Source organism: Mytilus galloprovincialis, chromosome 8 (genome assembly GCF_965363235.1).
Source record: "Mytilus galloprovincialis chromosome 8, xbMytGall1.hap1.1, whole genome shotgun sequence".
Taxonomy (NCBI): domain Eukaryota; kingdom Metazoa; phylum Mollusca; class Bivalvia; order Mytilida; family Mytilidae; genus Mytilus; species Mytilus galloprovincialis.
Genome location: NC_134845.1, coordinates 71,713,763 through 71,733,303, shown reverse-complemented (window position 1 = coordinate 71,733,303; position 19,541 = coordinate 71,713,763). Strand labels below are relative to the sequence as shown.

At 31.6% G+C, this 19,541-nt stretch overlaps 1 protein-coding gene across 2 annotated transcripts in view; it reads right to left on the bottom strand.

Moving 5' to 3' along the window:
- The window catches only part of LOC143042507 (rho guanine nucleotide exchange factor 17-like), a 50,262-nt gene that overhangs the window by 15,672 nt on the left and 15,049 nt on the right, over positions 1-19,541 (bottom strand). For both annotated transcript variants that reach the window (XM_076214837.1, XM_076214836.1), the window contains exons 9-20: positions 18,868-18,968; positions 18,339-18,427; positions 17,086-17,198; positions 15,564-15,679; positions 13,943-14,034; positions 10,019-10,092; positions 8,305-8,510; positions 7,668-7,870; positions 4,250-4,376; positions 3,169-3,255; positions 1,786-2,002; positions 1,021-1,195 (exon numbers count right to left, since the gene is read on the bottom strand). In XM_076214837.1, coding sequence (XP_076070952.1) covers positions 1,021-1,195; positions 1,786-2,002; positions 3,169-3,255; positions 4,250-4,376; positions 7,668-7,870; positions 8,305-8,510; positions 10,019-10,092; positions 13,943-14,034; positions 15,564-15,679; positions 17,086-17,198; positions 18,339-18,427; positions 18,868-18,968 — 1,600 coding nt within the window. The remainder of the gene's footprint in view (positions 1-1,020; positions 1,196-1,785; positions 2,003-3,168; positions 3,256-4,249; positions 4,377-7,667; positions 7,871-8,304; positions 8,511-10,018; positions 10,093-13,942; positions 14,035-15,563; positions 15,680-17,085; positions 17,199-18,338; positions 18,428-18,867; positions 18,969-19,541) is intronic.

Here is a 19,541-nt window from a genome sequence, read left to right as displayed (position 1 = left end):
AAAAGGTACTAAAGAATTATGAAGGGTGGAACTATAACTATAACTATAGTTGAAATTAAAATATGTCAATACAACTAAAAAACAATTTAAATTGAAAAAGTAATGTTTACATGCAAACTTTATAATTTAAATATTTCAACAATTTGAAACTTCTTAATCACCCAAATTTTATATTACTCTCACAATTTACTTCTGTTGTTGTAGTAGTGAGGTTGAAAAAAATGGAAAACAAGCATGTTCATTCTGTTTTTAAAATAAGTTATATATGTTGTTATATCATTAGTTGAATATGGACCTTCACTACTTTATTTTTTCATTGGAACTTTTATCAGCTACTATTTCCTGTAATAAAATTGCAAAACAAAAACATCCAATTTTTGGGTAAAATGTTGCAATAATGGTATCAACAGTTTTGTGTTGGTTTTTTTAAAAACTTTTTTCACTAATGCTAGCTGATGCTCAACATTATTATGAGTAAGATTAAACATTGGGTCATTTGATGTTACAACAGTTGCAAAAGTGTGGACCTTTTGAGCATTCATACATTGTTCATGACGATATATAAATTCATAAATTTCCTCTGGAAGGGGAGTAAGTACCATATTTGATATCCAATGAATATAAATTGAGGACTGTATGGATAAAGTTTTCCAAGCATCCATTTTCTATAGATTTTATTACCCTTCCGGATCACCTGATTTCACTCCTTGTTTTTAGTGGTGTTCGTGTTGTTTCTTATTTATTGTTTATAACTGTTGATTTAAATGTCCTTTGGTTTTGTGAGTCTTTGTTTACTCCTTGGTTTTGATTGTTATTGTCTTTTAAACATTTGGCCTTGTAAGTTTTAAAATAAAGTAAGAATCTATTCTAAGCTTAACCAATATTTGCATATAGTGAAAGAACTTAAGTTCATTACATATAGCTGTGTCTCTGTAACAATTTTATTTGCAGGTGAGACAAAAGATATTGGATGCAAATAAAAAGTACAGTTTATAATTGATAAAAGTTTTCAACATTTACATTGCAACTTCTGTGTGACAGCATGGGCTATGTTTACTTCCAGCAGGAACTCATAAGTTGTAGCATGATGTAACAAGACCTTTGAACTCTGTTGTGGTGCTATCCAGACTCCCTGTCCTGCTGTCACCATACACTGAACTGATCTGTTGGAATCTTGGCTTTCTTGAAATGATGACTGTATATAAAAAATAATAATCTCTGATGACAGTTATATAAAAAATTCAAAATCCATCTTGGTCCCCCACTCCTCTCCTTCAAAAAAGATTTGAATATCATCTTAAATTTGAGGGTTCAAGTCCCATAACTCTGGAATGACAAATTTGAAGGTGTAAACCAGAGTAAAATTCCCCCCTATGCACATGCCCACTAGTTCAAACAACGTATGTAGCAAAAGTAAATTGACAAACCAAAATCAAATAATTGACTAATTTGTCAAAGATAACCCTAAATCCTGATTTTTAGATACCAATTACAATGACCAATTTAGAAAGGAACAGTTTTTACCAATTTAAACAATAGTGCAATGCAGAATTCCCAGAATGACAGATGTAAGGACAGACGGAAGGAAAACCTAAAATCAGATTCTGCTCCATGGTAGGGGAATATCAACAACCACAAATATTGAGACAATCAGAGAGTATTGAGCCCTTTTTGAATGAACATTTAACACAAAAAAGATAGGGAGAAATAGCAAATAAAAACAGTTTGTTTGACTGACAAAATAAATTTTAAACACATCTACCCCGATAGGTTTGTTTAAGTTACCTCTATTCTAAGAGTCAATGGATTTATAACATTAATCATGTTCTGACAACCACACCATAATTTTCCAGCTACAGCTAGCATTCTATTGATTGGTGAAGTCACAGTTCCAACGGTACGTGTGTATGGATTTTCTGTATCCCATATACCTTCTGTATCTCTTTTATAAACTATCAAATCTCCATTGGCTAATGAAACAAATACTTTGTTATCAAGGTATCTGAAAAATAAATAATTTAATGAAATGGCCTTTTCATAAACAAATCTAATGCATTGTTGATTGCTACGCCAATTTTAAGAAAACAATAGTAGTTTATATAAATTCATAAACCAATATACAAACCAAAATTAAGTAAATTAGAAATGAAGATGGCCACGATTGCATATCATATAGATTATAAAGGGACATAACTGAAGAATGGTAAAAAAGTGACACTACCCAAACTCAACTTGATCTGAGTTTTGTGCTAATAAGTATTGTGTTTAAGCTTCATAGCATTTAATTGAGGCAAACTAAAGTTACAGAACAGAAATGAAAAATTCAGCAATTTTTCCCTTTTTAAAGGATAACTCTAGAACGGTATAAGTGACATCACCAAAATGCAAACTTGATCTGTGTTTTGTGGTAGTAAGCATTGTGTAAAAGTTTCATTTTCTGTATGAGTCTAAACAAAGTTCTGCAGAGATTCACTAGTCCAAATAAAATTAAAACTAGTCTAGAGCATCGGACTAGTGGCTAATGGTGCCGGCCATGTGCATCCAGACTTAATCAAAATATGACAATAGGGAATTGGATATGAAGTAAAGTTTTTAATTCCAAGTGTAACTGCAGTGACAATATGTTTGCTTAAAGAATACAGCTTTAAGTGATCGTCACTTTAAAACCAAATGGAATTGACATATGAAAAGAACCAAATAGTTTTTGTCTCATCAATGAGAAACGAAAAAATAAGGTTATAGAATGTATACTTGAATACCTTGTCATGTCATAGTACTTTAATAATCTACATTCCTGTATGACAACTTTTTTTTAGTAGACAAGAATGTGTCCATATCAACACAGATACTTGCACTATCATTTTCTATGTTCAGTGGACTATGAAATTGAGGTCAAAACTCTAATTTGACATTTAAATTATAAAGATCATATCAAAGGGAACATATGTACTAAGTTTCATGTTGCTTGGACTTTAACTTCATCAAAAACTACCTTGACCAAAATCTTTTTAAAAACATGTTAACCTGAAGCGGACCAGACAGAGACAGATTGATAATCGACCAGAGGCAAAGACTGGAAAACATAATGCACATGAGTAGAGCATAAAAACTGCAGATAATACACTACTGAATTCGGTAAAAGTTGTGTATGATTTGTTTTATACTCACACAATACAGTAAACAGGAGATCCATGATGTATCTTCAATTTGTTCTTTGTTGTCTTAATATTATCCGTACACTGGAAAATGTGTATACTGCAAAAATAAAAAGAATTTTGAGTTAAGATTAATAAACAGCTGCGCTGTGAGCGCATGATACACCCGTCACCTTTTCAAGGAATAAAGTTCAATAACTTCTCAATGTCATATCAGAAATTCATGAAAGACCAAAGGGAGGTTATCCTAATAGACATAAACCTGTCACCAAAGTTTCAGAAAACTGAAAAATCCCTACTTTTTTAATGAATAAAATCCCATAACTGGGAAATGTTACATCTAAAATTAATAAAAAACCAAAAGGAGCTCACATCAATAGATATCAACAATTCACCAAGGTTTCATGCGAATTGGTTGAAGTGTTTTTGAGTTATTGTCTGACATGCTGATGACGGATGGACGGATGGACAGAGGTTCACCATAATATATCCTGTAAACAGGCATATAAAAACAAAATTTCTTAAATATTTTTAATTTAATCCATTTAGATTCTAACAGTCATCAATAGTTTAAGACAGCTTAATTTCATATTTCAAAGAGCTTTTCAAATAATTGAAATTTAACTATTGAGAGTGAAGAAATTTTGTATTATTTGAAATTTGGTGGTGGAATCAAGGAAAGCAAAAAACAATCATGTCTTAATTGAACTTTGACAGATAAAAAACAAAAAATAAAATAATAAACTGATCAGGAAATTCATAACTTGGCTAATAATTGAAACAAAAACATATCTGTCATTTTGCATTTCTTCACAAAATGTTTAGTAAGTCCCTTCGCCTATGAATCAAATAAATGTTTTACTCTTGTAAGAGTTAATATAGATTACCGCCTTGTTCCTAACTTTCAAAGAAAATATAACATTGAAGCAGAGTTGCAATGAGATATAAAGTATTTGCTTTATCATCTGGAAACTAAGTTGACTGTAGATGAGAAAGTCTGATGAATTTTATACCCTGTAACTTTGTAGCATGGTGTATGAATATATGAGAGAGGTATGATGCTTGCATGCCATCAGAGAATCCAAGTAACTTACCATCCATCTTCTGTTCCTAGCCACATAGTACTCTTAAAAGCATCTTGTGTCCAGTTACCAGACACTGTTATTGTATCAGGTGAACTTTGGGTTAGGTCTGAAGGAGGTGGACGTCGCACTTCTATCTCTGAAAAAATAGGCCAAAAAATACAGTTGATATTTACTTGGTACATTAAAGTTTGGAAACTTCTTAAAAACCTATATCCTCTACATAGATTGAAGATATATATATTAAGACTGATTCCTTCAAATTGCTGATATCTAATTTTGAGCCTGCATCTTTTTGAGTTATAACGTCCTTAGAATTCCATTAATTTTAACTTCCTTTGGAAATCTTATATCACAGCAAAATTGACACATACTGCCTCCAACAAATTACTTGTAAACATTTATTCAAGAACTAAATCGTTCCAATTCCAAAGTTTTCAATAAATATAACAGACACCATCAAAAATCTATTATTAATACCATAATCCCCTGACAGTCACGACCATGGCTTCCAAAACAGTCATATATTCCGGACAAATTAAATTTGCCTGGACATTGTCCATCTGAGATAAATCTACTTTTCAAGAGACATTTTAACATAATTCACCAAAAAAAAAAACGGAAAATTTTGCGATTTTTTTTACCAAACCTTTTGCCAAAAGCCAGACATTTCCAGTCATAAAAGTGACATGGTGAATAAGTACTATTAAAACAAATCCTACTTAAATACCTTCTCATTATAATCAAGGTTAATTAGTTGTGGGAAATTTTATTATGCATCCTTGCTCTTAAATATTTCTAAAACTACCATTGATTCATTTATCTAACGTTCATTTCAAGTAAATTTTTGAAGAAATAACGTGGAGAGAGCTACTTAAACTTAATCATGCTTTGAAAATGGACAGGGAATATCCGTATCTGGTCCATGTTTTACCACTGTCAAGTCAACATCCTGTATTAGGAAAATGTGTTCTTCAAAAACGAAAGTCAAGTTTTTGACAACATTATTTTGCACAAATAAAGAGTCTAAGGCAGATATTAGTACACTGATGTTGCACACTTCAAATTAAGAACTGTTAATTTAACTGTTTTCTTCAGAAGATTAAATTCATTTCAAAGTAAAGTTTACTATCAGTTTTTTTATTGTCAATCATTTGTTATATGATGGCCAACTGATTATCATAGTTGCCCTTTGTTACTCAGTCTTAAGAGATTAAAATCAGGATGAGACATAAAATGTCTGGCTGGCTCAAAGATGTTATGAAAGCCCTGGTCACGACACACAAAGACATGACATATTCCACCCCTTTCAAAGTAAACTGAACAAAATAACAGCTTCATCTCATCATTCATTGTCCTTCTTTGCAAATTAGAGGATTCAATTCCAGTTTCCTGTTTAGTTCAAAGGGAAGAAAATTAAATGAAAGATTCTGTGTTTTCTAATCATAAATTTTTAACTATAAACAAGAGTGCACACCCTGAAATGTCTCGCCTTCTATACTAATCATTGATATTATGTTGATAGTCCTAAGTATAAAGCTAAGCTTTAATACAACTGTCACATAAACTTAACATTAACCAAGTCCAAGATAACTAAACAAAGACCAATGAACCTTGAAAATGAGGTCAAGGTCAGATGAACCATGCCAGGCAGACATGTACAGCTAACAATGCTTCTATACAAAATATATAGTTGACCTATTACTTATAGTTTAAGAAAAATAGACCAAAACACAAAAACTTAACACTGTGCAATGAACCGTGAAAATGAGGTCACGGTCAAATAAAACCTGCGCGACTGACATAAAGATCATAAAATATTTCCATACACCAAATATAGATGACCTATGGCATATAGTATTAGATAAAAAGACCAAAACTCAAAAACTTAACTTCGACCACTAAACCATGAAAATGAGGTCAAGGTCACATGACATCTGCCCGCTAGATAGGTACACCTTACAATCATTCCATACAACAAATATAGTAGACCTATTGCATATAGTATGAGAAAAACAGACCAAAACACAAAAATTTAACTATAACCACTGAACCATGAAAATGAGGTCAAGTTCAGATGACACCTGCCAGTTGGACATGTACACCTTACAGTCCTTCCATACACCGAATATACTAGCCCTATTGCTTGTAGTATCTGAGATATGGACTTGACCACCAAAACTTAACCTTGTTCACTGATCCATGAAATGAGGTCGAGGTCAAGTGAAAACTGTCTGACAGACATGAGGACCTTTCAAGGTACGCACATATCAAATATAGTTATCCTATTACTTATAATAAGAGAGAATTCAACATTACAAAAAATCTGAACTTTTTTTTCAAGTGGTCACTGAACCATGAAAATGAGGTCAAGGACATTGGACATGTGACTGACGGAAACTTCGTAACATGAGGCATCTATATACAAAGTATGAAGCATCGAGGTCTTCCACCTTCTAAAATATAAAGCTTTTAAGAAGTTAGCTAACACCGCCGCCGCCGCCGCCGTAGCCGCCGCCGGATCACTATCCCTATGTCGAGCTTTCTGCAACAAAAGTTGCAGGCTCGACAAAAACTATAAAATAAATGTGAAATAAACATTTCTTGAGAAATGGCTAATAGATCATATTATTATGGGGATGTACCTGGTATAAGCATCCTGGATTATTTTTTGGGGGTGTATACTTCGAGTATACTGCCATGTTCACTCAGTCTTTTTGTTAGAGTATTTCTATGTATATTCATCTGATAAGTAAAGCCTTTTTCAAATGATTTTTATAGTTTTGTTCATGTGCTTTTCTGTTACACCACTGTCCCAAGGCAAGGGGAGGGTTGGGAGCCTGTTAACTAGTTTAACCAGCCACATGCTGTATGTGCCTGTCTCAAATCAGGAGCCTGTAATTCAGAGGTTGTTGTTTGTTTCTGTGTATCATATTGATTTTTTGTTCATTATTTTGTACATATATTATGATGTTAGTTTTCTTGTTAGAATTGTTTTACATTTGTCATTTCAGGGTTTTTCATTTTTATAGCTAACTATGGGGTATGAGATTAACTCATTGTTGAAGGCTGTATGGTCACTATGGTGATCTATAGTTGCTATTTTCTTCGTCATTTGGCTTCTTATGGAGATTTGACTCATTGGCAATCATACAACATCTTCTTATTCTTTATACATGGTTTCTTGTGGAGAGTTGTCTCATTGGCAATCATACCACATCTTCTTATTCTTTATACATGGTTTCTTGTGGAGAGTTGTCTCATTGGCAATCATACCATATCTCTTCTTATTCTTTATACATGGTTTCTTGTGGAGAGTTGTCTCATTGGCAATCATACCACATCTCTTCTTATTCTTTATACATGGTTTCTTGTGGAGAGTTGTCTCATTGGCAATCCTACCACATATCTTCTTATTCTTTATACCTACCACTGACAAACAAATCTCTTTTCTCTGTTTCATTAAAATTCTCCTCCTCTTCTTCATCTGATTCCTCTCTATCTTCCTCTGAATCCTCTTCACTGAGTTCTTCGTCTGACTGATATCCTTCTTCATCTACTTCTTGATCTTCATCAATTTTTATTGCCAGATCTGGTACAGTGGCAGTCTTTCCTTTTTTTGAACTTGATTTTCTAAACAGAAAGAATTCTCAAATTATTTTAAAATATATATTGACATGAGTATAGTATCTAAATATTCAAGTGTGAATATAAACAATTATCAGATAACCTTCCAGACGTGGGCTTTATGTTTTAGGTCCCCAAAGTTTGAGGAATTTGCATGTTTTCATAAATTATCAAGATCTTTATTGCCATACCACTACATATTTATAGTATGTGACACAACATAACAAAATAAAATTAAACGATAACAACAAGATTATTAATACATCTATACATAATAAAAGTAAGATATTTCAATAGTCCCCTGTCCTCAATTGTTTAGACTGTTATCACTGTAGATGGATAAACTACTAGAACCATTTGACCTGCCCCCCTCAAGTAATGTCAAAGTTTGTGTATTTTTGAGAATAATTATTATCATAAGTTATGAATCAATACACTACCTTCTAAATATTCCATTATAAGCTGGTACAGCACAAATACATAGTATCCTTGAGTTACAGCCTGGGACTGGTGTGTTCAGTGTTACAATTGGCTCGGGTTGAAGGCTTAGGAGACACATGTGACCTACATAACCATCACTATTACACACCCACACATCACGGAAACCTGTACAATTTACACCATCTATAGCTGCAGCGCAAGAAAACTGAAAAAAAAATTTCGAATCATATCTAAATGAAAATATACCAGACAAAACTTTTGACCATATTTCTTTTGTAAGTTATGATGATGGATGACAGAAGAATTGCTTAACCTTTGATTATTTTGTGTTGTAAGTTGTTGTCTCCTCACTGATATAAACCACACATATCCATGTATTTTAAATATCTTTCAATCATTGATGAGCAAATCTGTCAACCTCTGATCATGACCTGCATTGAGGAATAAAAAGTCAAGTCATGACGTGTACAAACTTTTTTGGTTTCAATTTTGGTATTTAGAGGATTTTTTTGTATATTCTATTTCCTGAAAATATTCAGAATTAATGCATTTTATAATCCCTAACTATAATCATAAAAAATATATAGCAGTTATTATGTACCATGACAAATATATTTTTAAAGTATCCGATATTGCATTTCTCTGTTAAAAACCTTTTGTATTTAGAGGTGATAACAAAGTGATTTATGAAAAGTAGATATAAAAATTCAAATAATTTTGCAACTGTCATCCTCATTGTTATACTTCCATAATTTCCAAAATGTTAATTTTTTTATAATGTTTTTAACTGATACTTTTTAAAGTAATGCAATTTCACAAGACAACAGTTAACAGGGGATATTCCTCCTATGAGAACAATATAAAAAACTATACGATTGGTCTGTTACTAAATACAATGTATTTGGCATTGAAAAAACTATATGCAATTATGGCCCGTTGAAGAGGTCAATAGCCAAAATTGTCAACACAAGAAGGTTATTTCATTAAAGGCGCAGCCCGAAGTGAAATAACTTTTAAAGGTAGACAATTTTGGATATTCATCGATTCTAAGGGGCCACAATTGTTTTATTATACCGAACTAACAAAGGCCTTTTGAACACTTACTATATTCTTTAGACTTTACATAACAAAGACAAGCTGACGTTCGAAAATATATTTGTGTTCTACAATTTCTCGAATGTACAACAAAGGTAGAATCTTTTTGTGAAATATTTATGGCCCTGAAAAGGACCGTTACTTTTTTAAAGAGATATCATCGACTGGTAGCACTCAAGTACAAATCAACAAACTCAAAAGGTTATTTGCCTGTGAATAATAGGGTTATTCACCGCTGGTGGAATTTTTTAGGGTTATTTGTCCTTCCTCGCAATTGAATAAAAAACAACAGAATTATTCCATGCCGCTGGTGGAATTTTTTAGGGTTATTCATCCTTCCTCGCAATTGAATAAAAAACAACAGAATTATTCCATGCCACGTGATAACATTTCACCCAATAGAATTGTTTAAAATATATGTAAGGTATAATAATATTAATAATTATATAATGTACAGTAATTTAACATTTTCTACTACAAATCTATCTTTATAGATGAACTTGTAAGTTTCTGTCTTCAACAGCCCTTCCAAGTTTTTTTAGTTATTTTTTTTTTGCAAACATTATAGATTGGAAAATACATAGTTTAGAGCCAGCTATGATGTCATAAATAACTTACCTGCATTCCCGCTCTTGTTTTAGTTATCTGTAAAGGCTGTAGAAACTCAGGTGCTCTCTTATTGGACAAAATGGCTGGAAATAAATAAATAACTATCTATAGTAAATTCTATTATTACCATGTATGATCAAGTAAAAGTATAGCTATTTATTATCAAACCATGTAAATATTTTCTTATAATTGGAATTTTATTTCATTGAGCTCAGATTTCTTGATCACCATTTGCTTTTGTTTTGTTATACATTTCCTGTAGTAAAACTGCCACTCTAATGAAGTATTATAATCCTGAGGATACTCCTAATAACTATGAAAATGAAAATCTCAGGTCAAAACCTGTACAATCTTTTTTTCAGCTGAATTTAAGTATTTAGGAGACATTTTTTTAAAATTTTAAACAAGCAGTTTCCAAAACATGTTCCAATGGTTAAGTATTACCTTAAAAAATTATTTAAAACTATTATTGTTGCGATGCACTTATGATTTTGATGGATTAATGTTTGAAATAAATGCTTAAACCATACATTAAACCCTTTTCATACATATTGTTTCATGCTAAATAAAACAAGTGAATCTATTGTCTGTAATATTCAAACACTTTGAGAGGTAAGAAAATTAAAAAGCCAGTGATTTCCTGTCAATTTGATAAACATAAGGAATCCCAGAAATGAGTCCGGAATGATTTGTACTTTACTATTGTTGCAAAACATCTGTTTTAATTTCATCTCTAAAATTGACAGAAACCTTACTCGTTACCGATGTTTGAGAAATTTACCATATTGAGAGCCATAAAAATCATTTCATTTTTTAACTGTTCCCTTCTCTTAACTGTTCTTGAACGCTTTGAGAAAAAAAGTAAGAAAATTCACAAAGTCAATGTGTTGACATACTTGCCAACCTTTGACAATAGGAAATCATGTCATGACATGACATGACATGTCAAAAAGCGTGTGAAAACGCACGACGTAGATGCAGACTTTTTAATATGAATGTGGTAATGTTCATTATTTCACATTATACAAAAGTGTTATTATGAAAAAAACAATATATATTCTTCTGTAAACTTTTATTGTATCCTACAGTGGTCTGTTATGTTGCTTTTAAAGCAACACCACTAGCTATATATAGGCACATATTGAAAACAACTGTCAGTTTCAAGTTTAGTGTAACAGCACACAATATAAATGTAACATTATCAAGTTCTGATCTTATAATTGAAAGTGCTCTCTCTCAGTAAGAATTAATACATGTATTTGGCTCAACTCAATTAGCTTTATCAAGCTTTGGAAGAATGTCATAATGGTTTGTTTTTTTTGGCAATGTAAAATGTCATCTATTATCTCTGCCATTGCTCCCATTGCTATAGCCTGGTCAAAACTGGTAAGTTTATCAGAAGATAGCTGGCACTATGAGAGCTGATCCAGCAGTTCTGTGATATTTTCATCCGATGGCGCGTGGAAATCTTTTGGCTAGAGTTGAAACTGAAATTGAAAAAGAAAATGTTTTATAACTTGATTTCCATTTAATAAACATGTTGAATGCTTATTCAAATAACTAAATTGTATTTCCCCTCTCATGTGTATTGTTTATATCATTGCAACTTAAAATGCACAATTCGTCACTCGATCATTTAAACTCGAACTCCAAAATATGATTTATAAATCTTGAATCTTGGTACGTACACATCGTTTTGGCTTAACAATCAGCGGTTTAGACGACAGTACAGACCCTGAATTCGGTGTACATTTCCCCAATAAAGTGAATTTGAAAGAAAGTCACAAAATCGTTAAAACTAATCACAAACTACTTACCTTTTACTGCTCGTTTGCAGAGAAAAACAAACAACAGCTGAACAATGGCAGCCAAACAATTACTTCGAAATTTTCGGTATTTATCGCCGAATAAGGAAAAAACCCGAGAATAGCGATATCACTAACGACCAAAAAACGAAAAGAACGAAAAAGTGTGTAATCGCTTGTTAAGTGGTGAAAAGCGTGTACACGCCATGTGACAGAATTCACGCGTGTTAATTGTTGAAAAAGCGTGTATTACACGCGAATATCATGTCACTTGGCAAGTATGTGCGTTGACATAGTCAAAACAAGTACTTTGGTGCTATTAATTTAGTGCGATTTCTACAATTTTTTTTTTTAAAAGGGTACAAACTTTAATCTCAAAATGACCGAAATTGTGTGAAAAGATTTCCAGATCCTTGGCTCAGACTTTGATTGGCAAGTTTCTGTCTTGAAATCATAATACCGTAGAAATGCTTGTATAGTCTGCAGTTTTATTCTCCAAAATAGGACCTTCCAGATGTGGTGCGGACTATAGAGTACAATAAGCAAGAAATAAGAGAAAAATTTCAATTTCTTGGGTGAGGTCAGCCGAGGTGGTTTGCTTACGCTCCGTCATCTTTGTTATTAATATTGTAGAGGGCGCTCTTATCATTTTTCAAACTAATTATTTTAACTTGTCCATATTAATAAGTTATTTCTATTCAATATCAAATTAATCAGTGTTTTCCTTTTTTCACTAAGGTAAGGTGGGTGTTTTAAAAAAATAACTTGCAACGGGGTGGTTTTTTTTGGTCACAAAAATAAAGATTAGTATAATATTTACATTTAATGGAGTTGAACAAACATAAATAGAAGTAGTCATGTTAATTGTCAAATATTCTTTGATTTGATTTTTTTCCGCAATTTATCTCTTTTCTCTCTTCTTTCATTTTCAATTTTATGCATCAGCATGGATTTAAGGCCTTTCAATCCAGGTTTCTGTCCTGTTTCTTGCTTTTGTGCCGTATTTTTGGCACACAGAACAGTAGTATCCTTTCTCTCTGTGACTATAAGCCATTTGAAGTCTTGCTCATATTTGTTTTCATTGCGTGTCTTTTCCGTTGTTTGGTTGATTTTTGTTCAATTTCCACAACTTCAACATTACTATCATTTTTATTTAACTTATTTGGTCTGGTATTTTCTTTTTTATTTCTTTTTCCTCGATTGAAAACATTGAAATTTGACGATTAGACGCCATTTTTGTCAATGAAAACAAATCAGTGAGGCGCGATTAGTATCCAAATTTTAACGGTACGGAACCAAAAAAAAACAGGAATTTGAAAAAAAAGCCGACCACCTCCTAAAATCGAAGGGTGGTTGGCACACCCGGCTTAAATGCTGAATGGAAAACACTGTTAATACTGATAAATATAAAAACTAAACCTTTCATTACAAATTTCTCATTTCTTTTCAATGCATTGGTTGAAATAAACTGGTATCTGCTTGATTGAAACAATACAAACAGTGAAAAAGACAACCGTAAACCAGCTTAGAATTTGTAAACTACAAAACGTAATTGGTTATTGTTTGTTTCATTTTGGTATTTCATACTGACTAATATGGTTTATATTAGCTTAAGACCCTTCAAACATTAATGTGATAGATATATTAAAGATTTTTTTACAAAAGGACGGAACTGTTTTAATTTCAAAGTCGTATTAAAGTGATATCTGATATGTACGGATTTCGACTCTAACTGGTTAATTTCTTCTTTTACACGTTCTGTTTAAACTTTCTGTTAAACATACACAAGTTTCTAAATTGTTTTTTAAGTGAATTAAACTTATTTTAACAATCATGAAGCGTTCTAGAATCATTTACAAGCAGTTTCAGCTTCTGTTTCATGATGGAAAACAGGTTTTTCCATGAAAATACCGCAAATGACTGCACAGGATTTGAAATTACCGGAGTTTCATTAGACCTTTTCTAACAGTTACAACACTATACAACACTATACAAGCCTTTCTACGGTAGATCAATTGTCATGCAGATGAACAATACATTATTTGATTTCTTATTAATATTTTCCCACAAATTAATTCACTGAACTCTCCCTGAAGCACAAACTAACAGTTGAAATAAAATTCTATACCTAATTTTTGTTTTGCATCGTAGAAAGCTGATTCCCAGGCAGATCTTTTTTCTGATGAACTAAAACATAACTCTAATGGAAAAACACCTTCTCTGTAAATATAAAATAAAGATGTTCTTGAGCCAAAAAATACAAATAAACAAAAGATTAATAGAAGTCTATAATGATCGTCTGCATTTGTTTGCACCTGTCCTAAGTCAAGAACCTGATGTTCAGTGGTTGATGTTCATTGATGGGATTCATAAGTATTTCTTATTTTTTTATAGATTAGACCGTTGGTTTTCCTGTTTGAATAGTTATACATTAGTCCTTTTTTGGAATCATTTAAAGCTTGCTGTTTGGTGTGACCCAAGGCTCTGTGTTCAAGGCCGTACTTTGACCTATAATGGTTTACTTTTACAAATTGTGACTTGGATAGAGAGTTATTATTTGCATGACTTTAAAGCGTTCAAAAAAATGTGAATATCTATGTGAATACATTTGATTTTGATTTTCTGTGTTTTTAATGCCACTTTTAAGCATCGCCTTTGGGGATCTATGTGAATACATCAATTAAGTATTCTTGTAGATTTTGGTGATAATACATAGTTCTTATTCTTATGAGCACTTTTGCTCCAAAAGATTTTCTCATTCTATTATGGCATTCAGGAAATAAGACAATTAATGCATTTAACCCCTATGTTGTATTTTTAGCCATGATGGCCATGTTCATTGAATAGTGATTCTTCAGCCCAATTTTGGTTGTCATAGGTTTAGTAGTTTGAGATGAGAAGATCTGATAGTGTATGACGGTGATAATAAACCACAAGTGTAGGCTATAACTCACAGTTCAGCTAATCAAAGGTACAATTAACCGGTTCAAGTTTTTGGTATTGGATATTCAGTCTTTCTAATGGTTGATCTGTTAACCATTTACAACATAAGTTCCCATAGTATATATCATGCATGAAATGACATTGCTTGATGATTTGCCTTCATGTTAAAGTTTCATTAAAAGCAAATTGATTTTTTTCCCTAGTGAAACTTATATATCTTTCTTTTCTATATATATGCTTAAACAAAAGACACATAATATCAAACTTAAATATCACTTTACCTTATGAAACAAATAGAATGAAATTCAAAACAGTGTGGCTGTGGCCATTGATTGACACATTAAATTCATCCATTGACTGGGACAATTTACGTGAACGTTTGTCTGTAACGACCACTGTTCACGACATACCTACGATAGACATTTAAACTGTGGGATCACCAAAGGTTTCTTAACGCCTTTAATTATAAAATAATTCGAAAAATTAATCAGGAATAACCTTTATGTTTTGATTTATATAATTGATATAAATCAAAACATTGTTTTATTTCTGATTAAATTTTCGAATAACTTTATTAAGGTGTTGAGAACCTTTGGTGACCCCATAGTTTAAGTGTCTTTAAAAAGTACATAGTGAGCAGTGGTCGTTACATACAAACGTTCACCTAAATTGTCCCAGTCAATGGATGAATTTGATGTGTCAATCAATGGCCACAGCCACACTGTTTTGAATTTCATTCTAAAACATGCATCACTTGGATGCTTTATATTCTGTATGCATGATTTGAGTCTTTAATAAACACTTACTGCGTAGTAACTATGATATCTAGTTTGTTGGAGTCTACCAGCCTCATTCTTGCCTGTATTTCTGACAACTGATTGTTCAACATGATTAGAAGGTCTTTTAAAGCAACATCCAACTCCTATAAAAGGAACAATGGAAGACAGCATTAAATGTTTTGTACAATTTTTGAGGTAAAGTACTCGTATATATCATTTTCTTTTTCAACATTATTCTATGTCAAAATATCAAGAGTCTGTGAGAGTGACAGTAAACCTAATTTTCTAATCATTTATTGGAATCCTGTCATTTTTCAATATCACAAGAACCATAACCCCTGAACAGTGTAAGTGACAATCATCAATATTGAATTTAACCTCTATTTTTTTCAACATATTAAAATTTGAAAATCTTTGGATAAAGGTACTTGAGTTTATGAATGGACAAGATTGGAAATACCAGTTTTCAATCATTCAAGAACAGTAACTCCTGAACGGTGAAAATGAAAATTGTTAATATCTACCTGACCTCCATTTTAAAAGCACTAAATTAAGACAAACATACTGTTTAGTTAAGATCAGTTGAACTACTAATAATATTATCAAAGGAAGATGATGTAATATTGCAACATTGTCATAAACTTCCTTGTTAGTAATTGAATAATCAGCTAAAAACCCCTTCTTCATGTGTTTGTCTTTAACATAGGAGTCTGTAATGGTGATTATTGAAGGCTGTATGGTGACCTCTAGTCTGTAATGGTGATTATTGAAGGCTGTATGGTGACCTATAGTCTGTAATGGTGATTATTGAAGGCTGTATGGTGACCTATAGTCTGTAATGGTGATTATCGAAGGCTGTATGGTGACCTATAGTTGTTTACATCTACATCATAGTTTTGGTCTATGATGTAAAGTTGTCTGACTGGCAATCATATCACATCTCCCTTTTTTTTTAGTCTGTAACATTTATGTTCCGAAAGTGATACATAGCAATCCCAGATTCTGTTGCCAGCTTAAAAATCATTTAAATTTAGTCTGTGGTTAACTTTGTCACAACCTATATGCAATTTATAACCTTTATTATGACCAACAGACTGCATCTAGGGCAAAATTTTAAAAATATTTGATTGAATTTTTTTGTATTTAAATGATAAATTGACTTTTTTGCAGTTATAAGTAGGTCTGGGGTTAAACTGTGTTATATATCAATTTCTTTGTCAAGCCTTACTAGAATTTTGTGAAACTTTTACAGAAGCTTTTTTTGATACAGTAATGCTTGAAGCAAATATTTTGAAAATATATATTTTTTTTCATTTTCATAAAATTGATAAATAGGTGAGTCCTCAGGAAGCCTCTAAACAAGTTTTAAGCCTGAACACTAAAGTTAATTTCTAGTTTTGTATCTGTTGCAAATTTGTTTTCAATTTCAGGTTTAAAATTATGAGAATTAAAACACTGATAGACTCGATCATACAGTGAGATATATATATATATATGTAAATTATAGGAAGTAATAGTACAATAAAAATATTAGATTTGAAACGCTTACTGAGTGTTGGCAACTTAGTTGTGTTGCTATGTCATTGATTTCATTCAATCTGTGTATATCTTGTTCTATCTGTTCTGGATCAACTGATGGCTTTCTATTCAACTTTGATTCAGCTGCAAATCAAAATTGTTAATTGTTGAACTAGCTATTGAGATACAGTTAATTACAAAATCGGAGGTTTGATTGTAAGCAAATGTAAGATGCAAATGATGTTTGTGATCAAAGTAAAAGTAAAATGTGTACAAAGTGGTAAGTAGTCATACTTACCACTTTGTACACATTTTACTTTTACTTTGATCACAAACATTATAACATGGAATTATACAACATAAAAACCTTATGTTCAAAGTTATATTTGATACGTGTCAATTACAAAAACTAAATATTTTGTTTTTTTAAATTATCTTACTTCGAGAGTTGAAGACTTGAGAGCAATTTCCTGAAATATACCTTGATATGAATTTGATCAAAATTGAGAGCATTTACAATGCTTATTTCCATATTTGTAAGGGCATAACTCTTCACAAAATAATTGATCAATACTGAATTCTAAACTCGACTAATGAATTGCTGATATAAACCTATAATATAAGTTTCATAAAAATCGGGCAAGAATTGTAAACATGAGAGCACTAATGGTAAAATTTTCCAAATAATTAATGTTTCCAAGGGACAAAACTCTTTAAAAAATAATGGATCTACACTGATACTCATCCAATACATTTCTTATTTAACCTATATTACTAAAAAGACAGATCTCATACTTTAACCTTTCAGGCTGAGTGAGCTAGAAATTATCAGCCTAAAAATCACCAGACAATAATCTAACAAGGAATGTAGAAAAATCCATTCTTACATTACTTCTATTAAGTACAGATGAAAAGTTAAAAGAGAAAGACAAAGTTCTGCATGTATTTTTTTTTATCCACAGTTAAAAGGGGATTATTTCGTTCCCCATTTTAAGTGATAGTAACATCTATATTTGAGGATAATTTTTTCAAAATTTGTTTTCTTCCACAAACAGCAGATGTCAGTTTAACAGCAACTGGGGTAAACTCAGTCAATGTGAAATTGAATTTCTACCATTAACAATAAGTAAAATTAAAGCCTTCTGAAAGCAACTGATTACTTAAAAAGAGTTTATTTTTTGTATTGATAATAATTTGTTTTCAATTTTTAAATAAGTAAAGATTTTCAAGATTATGATATACCATTAAATAAATTCTGCTAAACAACTATAGCCAGACACTTACTTTTAACAACTTCCACATCATCTAAGCCTACCCTGACCCATACTTTCTGTTTGATATTTTCTGCAAAATCCTGTCCAGTTGTCGATTTTCTGAATTGAATAAACTGTATTTATTAATATATTAGTAATTAACTGTTGATCTGCACATTTCATTTTTTACATCACCTATTGAGAATGCTGTTTTCTTTGTCTTGCTGTGAATTTGAATTTAAACTGACATGTGTTAATGATAGTCCAGGATCGTTGCTTTGTGGTAATAAGCATTGTGTATAAGTTTTATAACATTTGGTTGAGGCAAACTAAAGTTAGAGAATGGAAACAAACATTAAAACGTACATATGAACAGACAAGGGTAAAACTTAATGACCACCTCTTTAACAATATGTTTGATCCGACAAAACAATTGTTTTACAACAAATGATTCTTTCTTTCCACTTTTACTTTTATCCATGTGAGAAAATTGCTATCTGAAACCTTGAACAAGCTGTCACTGAATAATTTAATATAATAGTGTGAATGTGGAAACTTACAGTATAATTGTTTTCCTTGGAACAGTGCCACTTCTTCTCTTGACACTACTGATTATAATTAAATCAGAAAATGTCCAAACACAACTTTGGTCCTTTTTACTCTGTAAATAATAAACAAAATCTGATATGAAAAGAGTTGGCCTGTAATTCAGTGGTTGTCGTTAGTTGCTTTGTAACATATTTGTTTTTTGTTCAGTATTTTATACATAAATTAGGATGTAAGTCTTCTCGTTTGAATTATTTTACATTTGTCAGGGCCTTGTATAGCTCACTATGCAGTATGGGCTTTGCTCATTGTTAAAGGCTGTACCATGGCCTATAGTTGTTAGTTCCTGTGTTATTCTGTCTCTTGTGGAGAGCTGTTTAATTTCTTACTTTTACAGTATATATCTTCTAAATTTCATTTGTTTCGCTTCTTGTTTGATATGCATATCCTAACATAAAACATCAAATATTCTTCTCATTTTCAAAGATTATCAAATTCCTAAATATATATATCAAAATTAACCATGTAAGAACTGACAGAGAAATACCATTTCAAAAGCAGATATACATCTATCAAACTTTTCAATAGAACAAAATGACTACCTCAACACTATAGTTCATATGTTTATCAAAAACAGTTTATCTACCTTTGTAGTGATTCTTCAAAAACCAGCATGATAAAAGAAAAT